At 49.0% G+C, this 9898-nt stretch overlaps 1 protein-coding gene across 2 annotated transcripts in view; it reads left to right on the top strand.

Moving 5' to 3' along the window:
- The window catches only part of LOC105565767, a 113550-nt gene that overhangs the window by 101670 nt on the left and 1982 nt on the right, over positions 1–9898 (top strand). For both annotated transcript variants that reach the window (XM_012019226.1, XM_012019225.1), the window contains 7 exons: positions 649–899; positions 2679–2923; positions 3057–3215; positions 3367–3512; positions 6554–9115; positions 9194–9400; positions 9502–9885. In XM_012019226.1, coding sequence (XP_011874616.1) covers positions 649–899; positions 2679–2923; positions 3057–3215; positions 3367–3512; positions 6554–9115; positions 9194–9400; positions 9502–9885 — 3954 coding nt within the window. The remainder of the gene's footprint in view (positions 1–648; positions 900–2678; positions 2924–3056; positions 3216–3366; positions 3513–6553; positions 9116–9193; positions 9401–9501; positions 9886–9898) is intronic.

The raw sequence follows: 9898 nt of genomic DNA, 5'->3' as shown, positions 1-9898 counted from the left end.
CCCACGAAGTCGATCATGCTCGGCCGACCTCCCCGGCGGGTCACGTCAACACGAGCGCGACCTCCGATCCCGCGGGGAGAATTATGAGGCACGCTCGTTACCGGAGCACCGGAGAAAGAGAGGGAGGGAGAGAATGCACGTGTGTGGAGACGACGGGGTCGCTCGTTAATCTTCGCCTCGATAACGCCTCTTTCACGACGAGCGTACGAAACCTACGCGCTTATCGAGAAGGTCTGTTACCGCGAGCATCACGTTATGCGAGAGCCTCGGGAGCGGCGTCGATAGGTAGATCCGAGCAAATGGCACGGTTAATCGAATTCCCGTCGGGGATAATTAGGCGTGTGACACATGTATCCTCCGAGCGACACGTGCATCCCTCGAACCGTCACGGGCGGAGATTGATTCGCGGCGAGCCGGCCGCGAAAATCCAGGCGGGAGGAGAGGCCGCCGCGTTTCAACCAGAGATCCGCGATTACGTCGGACGCGCGACATTTGTCTGCGATCCGAAAAGCGATCCCGCGCCGGCGCGCTCTCCCCTCTGACCGCCGAGGTCAAGATCCACAGCCGTAGATCCCCCGGAGTTAAGTTATGCGCCAGGGTAAATTTCACACGGACCCGGACGTTGACCTCTTCCGCTCTCCTTTTCAGGTCTACAGCCCGCCAGCACCAAAGCTCAGCCGACCTCGATCGGCAAGTCCCACCGACCCAGTTCCGGCGTACTACCTCAGGGTCACACCCCGGGACCTGGACCGGGCGGGCAGCAGAATAGCAGGAGTTTCGCCGCCGCCCTGAGGAACCTGGCCAAGCAGGCGGGCCCGGCACCTCAGGAAGAGGAACCGCGTGCCAGCCCGAAGAACCGGGCGCCACCGCCCTTGGTCAGAGGTCCTTCCCCTGCTAAGGTGAGTAATTGCACCGGCCGCGTTCTACGTCCCTCTCTCGCCCGGGACAGAAGTGCATCCGTCTCGAAACGCGAACAAAGGTACCCTCGACCTCGGAGAGACTCGGTGGTCCCCATGATCGGAATAATAAGCGGCCGCTTAGGCACATAGCGGGCGCGGCTGAGAAAAATCGTTGACATCGGTCGTCTTTGGCTCCTTCGCCTCTGCGACGTTGACGACGCGGTTCTCCTTTTTTTTTCTCCTTTTCCCTTTTTTCCCTCTTTGTACGGTCGACGAAGAATATCGTAAATGGATCTGGAAGAGCGTAGGGCCAGAGGAGGGTGCATACATTTGCGCTCCTCGCGAATCTTTTGGATTTGCTTCTGCTGATGACGCGATTTATTTCATCGTTGTTACCGAGAGGGGCTTAGACGGGCGCAAAAAATTCCCAAAGCTGCGCGTCTCCCGCGAGTCGCGTGTGTTACAAAATGTTTGTCGTGCCACCGGAGGCGGGAATTATCTCGGCTTAGCGACCTGAAAGTACGTTGGGAATTAAAAGATTGTAGCAGATGACTTTTCATCCGATTTTTGCGCCGGAGAGCCGGCAATTAAGAGAAAGCGTGCGAACTCTGGGACATCCCGCGCGTGATACCGCGGCTCATCTCGGGCTATTCTTCGAGAGTAATTGCTACCGGAAATTAACGTCTCGTCATCAAAGGCGAAAGTGTCGAAGCGGGAGAAGATTACCGCTGCCAAATGGCGCGGCAGGAAGAGAGGAAGTGATTTTCGGAGGCGTGCGAATCGTAAACGGCTGCGCAAGATTGCGGCGTGTCAAAGGCTCGGAAGTAGATCGAAAACGCAACCAATCTCGGTAACGAAATGAAAAAGGTGGTTACTCGGGCGGAAAGGGAATAAGGTGGCTCCAGTTTCCCCGATAATCGCCGAGATCAAAGATCCTTTTCCTACCGCGATTGTATATCGCGCTGTTGCATTGCAAATGTGAGACTTTTCCTAGCCTGTGCTCTCCCGCTTGACAATCTGGGTCAAGTAATTCGAACTGAGGCGTTTCTTCCTTTTTAACGTGGTCTTGTTTACGATGTAAGCGGAAAAGTGCAAATTTCCTGTACAGCGCGTCGCCGGCGTAAAACCTTTCTTTCGGGTAAAAACGGGGATAAGATTTTGAAAATAATCGGTCGATGCCGCCGGAGACTAGAAATCTCGCCCGAGCCGGTCGGTCCCACCTCGCGTCACTTAACATTTGTCTATAATGGCAAATTCTTCGTTTTGTTGCCTTGGGTCGACCGGAGGTACGCGTTGTTCCTACCAATTTCCATGACGAAGTCATCCGAGCGGCAATTCATTGCCGGTTCGGTGCACGACTTCGTTACAACGCCCGGCAATAAACTGCGAGACCGCTCGTAACGTCTAAGTGGCGGAAGAGACTATAAGCTGAAGAAAATTTCAGGCAATTTGCGTCTTCGTCTAGCGCCTTCCAGGAAATCGTCTTGGAAATATTATTAACTCTCGGAACAGGACCGTGCCTCGCACCACATTTTTTCTTCCCACGAATCGCAGTGCTCGCACATTTCTCCTTCGGCTCCGCGACTCGACCGAGTTGCGACGTGTCGCTTATCAATTTCAAGATTAACCGCGACGCGTATGAATCGTTCAGACATATCGAGAAAGGCGCGTTATCCAGTGTTATCGATTACACAATTGCCGCAAGAAGAGGAGAAGAGAATCGCGTGCGCCCTGCCTGGCGTGGACTCTAAGCGAGTGTCGTTAAATTTCTTTTTCCAGGAGCGATCGACGCACGAACGAAGACCTGAAGAAATTCCCTCCTTGTACACAACTGCCAGACCCGTTGAAACCAGCAAACACAGCGTAACTGCCGCGGCTACCGAATTGCTGGCTCGTTCCGGTTTTCAGCCGTACCGGCCCGAGCACCATCCGGCCCATCCACCGGCATTCGCCTTGGACCCCGCGACCTATAGCGCCTATCATCCCGGTCTCTATCCACCGCCGCACCTGCCGCACGCTTATAGGTAGGCACCGACGTCGCTTTAACAGTTTCTGACATTGTAGGAAAGGAGACTTCATTATCAATCACTAGGGCCTTACCCGCCGAAGCGTCGGCCAGTGCTCCAACTGATTTTCCGTTTTGCGCTCCCGTTGCAGATTAGAGGAACAGTTGTACTTGGAGCGATGTGGAATGATAAGACCGCCGTTGTTCCCGGGACTGCCATCGTATCCTCTGTACGGGCTGAGATACAGTCCCGACATGCTTCCTCCGCCGCCCGCCTCCCTGGGCATCATGTCTCCCGTGATGCACGAACGGTAAGCAAAAAGACTCGGAAAGAGCGAGAGAGAAGAGATAGAGAGAGAGAGAGAGATAGAGAGAAGGAAGAAGAATCGTTAAGCGAGCGGTCGGGAATGCCGAACTTCTTCATTAACGCCGCGGTGCGGTGCTCTCTCTTCTTTTTTTCAGATTGAAGCTGGAGGAGGAACATAGGCTACGGCAAGCACGGGAGCAGGCTGCGTTGCGGGAGGAGGAGGAAAGGAGAAGAATAGCGAGAAGTTCTGCTCCCGCCGCCCCGGTACCCGCGCCTGCCCCTGCATCCGCCGATACTGCAGGTGAGCGAGTCGCTCCACCCCCCACTGCCTTTCATTAAAAAAAAAAAAGTAAAGAAAGAAAGCGTCGATCGCGAGGCGCGATCGTGATCCATCGTGCGATCACTCGTTAAGGCGCGCGAGCTCGTTCTATCTCTCCTTTCTTCCCCTTTTTTTTTCAATCACGAAATTTCCTGCGGCGTAACACGCCGCACGAATTGTCATCTTCGCGTATATATATCTATTTTTTTTTTCCATACGGCCATATCCAGTTGAATGATCTAGTTAGCATCTTCTCGAAGTGGTGCCAGAATCTGCAATATTCAATATAAAATCGCTCGTTCGAGCCCCGCGCAAGTTGTCTTGTTTAGTTTTAATCCCCCCCCGTCCTCCCCTCCGAGGCCGAACTCGACAAGCGAGGTCGTACTCTCAGCGGCGATCGTCGTTCTCGGCGCTCGAATGACCTGTATTGCGAGTTCTGTAGATAGACGGACTGGCGGCGCGAGCGAGGAGAAGCCGTTGTGTAGAAATATGACTGTGAACCCGGTGAGAAGTCGGAAAGCAAAAGAAAACAGACAAACGCGCGGAACAAACAACATACTACGCTTTTAATTTTAATCTAGATTTAATGAAAGTTATAGTCATAGTTATACTCTCGTTTCTTACGCAGGTAGCGTCGATATCTTTTAGGTAAGCACGCGATTTCGTGCCGGAACGGGGCCTAAAGGTGGGTAAAGGTATACGCCGCGAACGAACGAATGTCAAGCGAGAGTGTAGCGCCCTGCGAACCTTAGGTATGTACTGTCGCTGGCGTTTACAGTCCTTACCCGCTCGCAAAGGTGGTTCAAAGTAACTCGATTTCGCGCGTCCTTCCGTTTGTTCGTTCGCCCAGTATATACCCATCTTAACAATATCGCCCCTCAGCTCGACACCGAATTGTCAAAAGTGGGCTTGGCGGCGAAGAAACAAAATATTAGCCATCCTAGTTTCGATCTGACAATGAGATACGAAATTACGAACGCAATGAAATTTTTCCGAGACCCGATTTAGCTGTTTTTTTTTCCATTTACCTATTTACGGACCGAAGTCAGACTTATCCTCTGCTGTCGCTTTTTGTTAATGTCATGTTAACAGTAAGTCGGCCTTCGGTCGGCCATTCGCCTGTTGTGTACACGACGTTCTTCGCATACGTGTTCCAAATCGTTTTTTTTTTTCGTAAGGTTTACTCGAATGTGAAACTACTTACTGTACGACGGCAGGTTGGTTATGTAGTTAATCGTTTTTGTAGTTAATAAACAGCGAAACTTAAACATAAGAGTGCACGTCTTCTAAAGGAAAGGATTTGTTGAATTTTGACGTTGAGTTTCGAGGATGCTTATGATTAAAAAAAAAAATTAAGACTTCCTGCGATCAGCGATGATGCCCAGGAGGTCTTATATATTAAACGGAGAGATGACTACTGTTATATACGATAAACGATATGTTTTAGATTATTTTCAGTTTTCTTGATTATCAAGTTTCTTGATTTTTTCCCCTCTATATATTATTATTGTTAAGATATATAAGTAAAATTGTATGTTTATTGATATTTTATGATTTGAGCGTTCATTTATTTGTTAGTGTCTTTTATTAGGTATCGTAAAATTACAGTTTTCTTTTATCAATTAGATTTGTTAAACAAGTATTGGTTGAGACAAGAAAAACGGCGCGCATGATGCACATGCATATGCGCGCTTAGATACTTATAATTTCAAGGCGTGAACTTAGGTAGGTGCGTAAATGCTACAATTTAATAGACTAATTATTTCGATACCAAGTGTTCTTTCGTCAGGCGCCATGCACTCTTGCGTTAGTTCCCGCAACTGTTTTAGAAATTTTGCAATTAACCAATTAATGTCAACATTTCCCTTAATTGTATAGTAAACATGTTGCTCCTCATACTGACTGAATCAACCGATGTATATAAACTTTATCATACATGTTCTTTTGTCAAAATTACACCATTTTTATATATAATTTATTATGTAAACATGTATATTTGGACTATAAATGAAAATAAAACTTGCAGAAAATGTGATTGCAATTCTAGTGGACTTGGAATTCTTGACCCTCGAATCATTTTCTGAAACAGTTTTGGGGAAGATTCCGTAATTCGTAGTCCGATTACTTTAATAATCTATTTTACTGCAATTATTGTTATATGAGAAAAGTAGGCTCGCTACTGTTAATACTAAGAGCAACGATGATAGCGATTGCCCCGATAGTTTAGAGAGAGACAATTGGTTTGCCATTTTTTTTTCCGTTTAGCTTTATTGAAAATATGACAGTAATCATCCCCAATACTTCGATGCGAATATATTTTAGGATCTTTTTATAGCGCTGGAATAATTAAGCGAAACGAAAGGTAAGTTGAAATAGATAAACTAATAATTACGAAATAAATTCGTAAAATTTCACGTTGCATACCGTCATGGTGTACATTAACTGCGTAAGCGTTTTTAATGCGATCATCATTTAATGCGTAATAATCTACAACAAATTTATTGCGGCCATTAATTGGAAGTTATTGTTGAAAGGCGATATAATTTAGTCGATGTGAATCACAGTATAACGTTATACTTTACGAAACTTATAAGTTCGGGACAATAAAAATAAATAGAAATATTTTCTTAACGCTTCTCCTCGCGCGCGAGCTTATCGTAAAAGCTTGTCTCAAAGTATAATAAAACATTTAAACCACATTGTGATAAAGGCAACTACATTTTGTATTAGACACGCTCAAGATATTGAGAGTTTTGGCTTGTTTATAAGAAATTGCGGAATCTGGCTATAGCGATATGTTGCATTTTCTTTATTCCTAAGAAGGAAGAAAAGCATTTCACGAAATATAATTTTCTCTCTGGTCCCATTTCAAACCTCACAATTATTTCGTAAGTGACAATAGAACTCGTACGAAGCATGTTTAAAAGCACTAACAAGGAAGATAACAACGTATCGCCGTGGCCAAGATTTCTTTCATTGTAGAGTGGAAGATCACCAAGCACTGTGTTCGGGATTTGTTCCAGCTAGGAAGCCGACCATAGCGGCTCAGATGCATAGCGACCGGGACCGAGAACGCGACGGTAGAGAACGACAGAGCGGTAGCAGTGGTGGTGGTGGTAACAGCAGCGGCAATGCCAGCAACGCCGGTAACACCTGTGGGAATAGCACCAGCAACGCCGGTAACTCCAGCAGCAATATCAGTGGACCCGCGGTTACTGTCGGTAGCAGTCACCACCAATCCCGGAAAGAGGAGCAACAGTCCTCCGCTCCACCAGCTGTACCACCACCACCGCCACCACCACCGCCTTCCGATCCGGCAGCAGTAGCAGCGGCAGCGGCGGCAGTCACCATCTATCATCCTCGTCTGCCACCTTTCCCCACTCCAGCCGCACCCATCGGACCGACCCTAGGTTCCACTTCGATATGCTCCGCCAGCTCTGCGCCCATTCCGCCCCCTTTGGGTTCCACTATGCCCCCTTTGAATCTTGGACCGCCGCCGCCGGTGGCTATAAGCACGGCGCCGATCTGTCCACCGCCGATACCTTCCATACCGTCCTTGACACCTGGTGTCATAGGACCACCGCCTCCACCCCCGCTGTCCCTAGGCATGCCCCTCCCGCCTATCATCTCTATTCCCTCTCTTCACTTGCCCCCCGTGCCGTCGAGTACCATTCATTCTAGTCAGCACACAGCCACGATAATGAGCAGCGCGACTACCACGGTCACCAGTTCCATTTACCATCAACAGCAGCAACAGCATCAACAGCTCTCGTCGCAACAGCAGCAGCAACATCAACCACGCGCGAACAGTACGAGCGGTGCGACGACTACGAGTTCTCTCTCCGGTGCAATGACTACGCACGCGGCGCTAACGCCGCCCAGCAGTTCTTCGTTGACGTTGAACTCCATGAATCACATGGCCCACAAGTCCCCGCCGTTGTCCCACAGTGTTCATGTATCTAGAAGCAAGGAGCCGCCGACGACTACGACGACAGCAGGGAGCGCGTTGCCCACGACGGCGGCCATGACTACCACAACGGGCACCACGACAACGTCGCAGCCGGCTTTCGTCAGGCCCTTCGAGGACTCGTTCCGCTCTTCCTCGACAAAGGCGCAACAGAGACAACCGATAATGAACAGTCACAATCACAGTATAGTCAATCAGATCGGCCATCACGAGCCGTCATCCTTGAAGACTTCGTCGATGGCGCCGATTGCTTCGCAAACCGTGGGTAGTCAAGTGATGCAGGAGAATTCCTCGATGGACAACAAGTCCATGAGCAGCCAGCAAGCGCTCTCCCAACCGATTCCCTATCCACCACCTCAGCAGTACCATCATCCACACATACCCGTTTCGCACGTGCCAAGTCTCTACAAACCGCCACACTTCTCGACGTCGTCGTCGTCGTCGTCGTCGTCGTCGCCGCATCAGCAGCATCATTCTCAAGCCAAGCTCAACGTACCAACGATAAACGCCAGCAACAGCAGTCACAGCGGCAGCGGCGGCGCGAGCATCACTAATTCGACTAATTCGACGAGTATCGCGAAGCAGCAGAACGCGCATCACGTCGGCGAGCCTCATCAGACGGCAACCACGTTGACCTCGCGAAATGATAGCGCGACTAATTGCGTCTCCAGCGAGAAGACGATGATCAACAGCGGTTTCAGCGCTAACACTCAAGTCAGTGGCGGTGGTAAAATTGCAAATCATACAAACGCGCATCATAAAAGCAACTCGGACGTCGCGGTGAAAGACAACAAGCTGAACGCGTGCAGCGAAAAGAGCGAGCGCGTGAGCGAGAATGTAATCAGGCAACCGCAGTTGCCAAGTCAGAATCATGTCGCGGCGAATTCGCTCCAGGAAAAAACCGCGGTCCCGCATCTGCCTTATGAACAGCAGGGAAAGAATTTGAAGCCCCCTCATCCGGTAAATTATAACCTCGGCGAAAAGGAGTGCAAGAACGAGGTCGATTGTGCTTTGCAATGCGATCAGAACAACGTCTTGTCCACATTACCGTTTCAACCGAGCTTTAAGTTTAGCATAAGCGACATCGCGCAGAAGCCGATGGACACGACGCAGCTGATGCAGAGTATCAAGTCTGAGGAGGTGTTGCGCACTTGTCAGAACGTCTCCAATGTGCTCTTGCAAATCCCGAAGTATCAGGAGAAGCTCCTCAACTTCTCGACGAGCAGCAACGAGCTAAAGACGACCGCGTTTTGCTTTACCGACAAGTGCAATAATTTGACTGAGATTTCCGTGAAGTGCGAACCAGCGGTACTAAATGTGCCTGACCTCAGCAAAGCCCTGAGCAAGCAGGAGGTCACCAGCAGCGAAAAGTCCTTCCTGATGCCTGAGATGATGAAGAAGGAACTAACGTCGTCCCTCGATCTGGCCGAGAAGAGGCGTAAGCGTAGGAGGGAAAGGAACACGGGCGTCTCGTGTAGCTCTGACTCGGAGGGCGAGGAGGAAGCCAAAGACGTGGATCTTTGGATCACGAAAGGTCCGCCGGCTAAGCTACAATATTCGGAAGACAAATTGGCCTTCCTAGCCATGTTCGGACTGACTACACTGACCATTAGGAACGGTAAGAAAATCACGTGTTATTGTCGCGTTTCTTTATGTTGATTTTACCGAGTTGATTACGTTGTCGTTACTTTTGCAGAGATAGAATTGTGTAAGGTGGAAAAAAGATACAGATTGAATCCTGACCCACCAGAACTACCTCTGGAAGTAGATCCTGTAATAGAATCCATCTTACCGGTTCCGCGTGAGCATCCGGACGTTTTGCTTCACACGCCAGATTTCGAGCCAAAAGTTGGCTTTCTCAGAACCATAGGTCTCGATATTATGCCTCCGAATAAGAGAGACGGTAAATATATTTAATTAATCGCGTTTATGTAATATTTGTAATTATACAAAAAATTACATGCTAAATGAGACAGTTATTTCAATTGCAATTTGTGATTGCAGAGGCAGAAGTGACATGGCAATACGTTCTGGCAGATCGCAAGAAACGGAAAAGCGCAAACTCCGTTACTGCCTACTGTGAAAGAATCGCCAAAGTTTATTCTAGGAATCCTCCAGCTTTACCAAAACCACCTCAAAAAATGCGTCTTCTGGACAGAGTTAAAGTGAAACATATTCCGGAGCGACCACCACCGCTGCCACCCTTGGTTCCGAATATAGTTTCGATGTACTATCCCACTTTACCTATGCCTGGTGAGAATGGCGTGAAGCAACACTGTAAAACTATAGACATCAGCGAGGGCCCCGACGAAATGAGTGAGAAAAGAGAAAAGCCAAGGTGGACTGGAATCGTGGACGTTATGTTCGCCTACAGCGAGTATTTGAAGGGTGAGCTTTCTAT

The sequence above is a fragment of the Vollenhovia emeryi genome, unplaced genomic scaffold (genome assembly GCF_000949405.1).
Source record: "Vollenhovia emeryi isolate VEMERY1.0 unplaced genomic scaffold, V.emery_V1.0 DF939149.1, whole genome shotgun sequence".
Taxonomy (NCBI): Eukaryota; Metazoa; Arthropoda; class Insecta; order Hymenoptera; family Formicidae; genus Vollenhovia; species Vollenhovia emeryi.
This window is presented reverse-complemented; position numbering and strand designations above follow the sequence as displayed.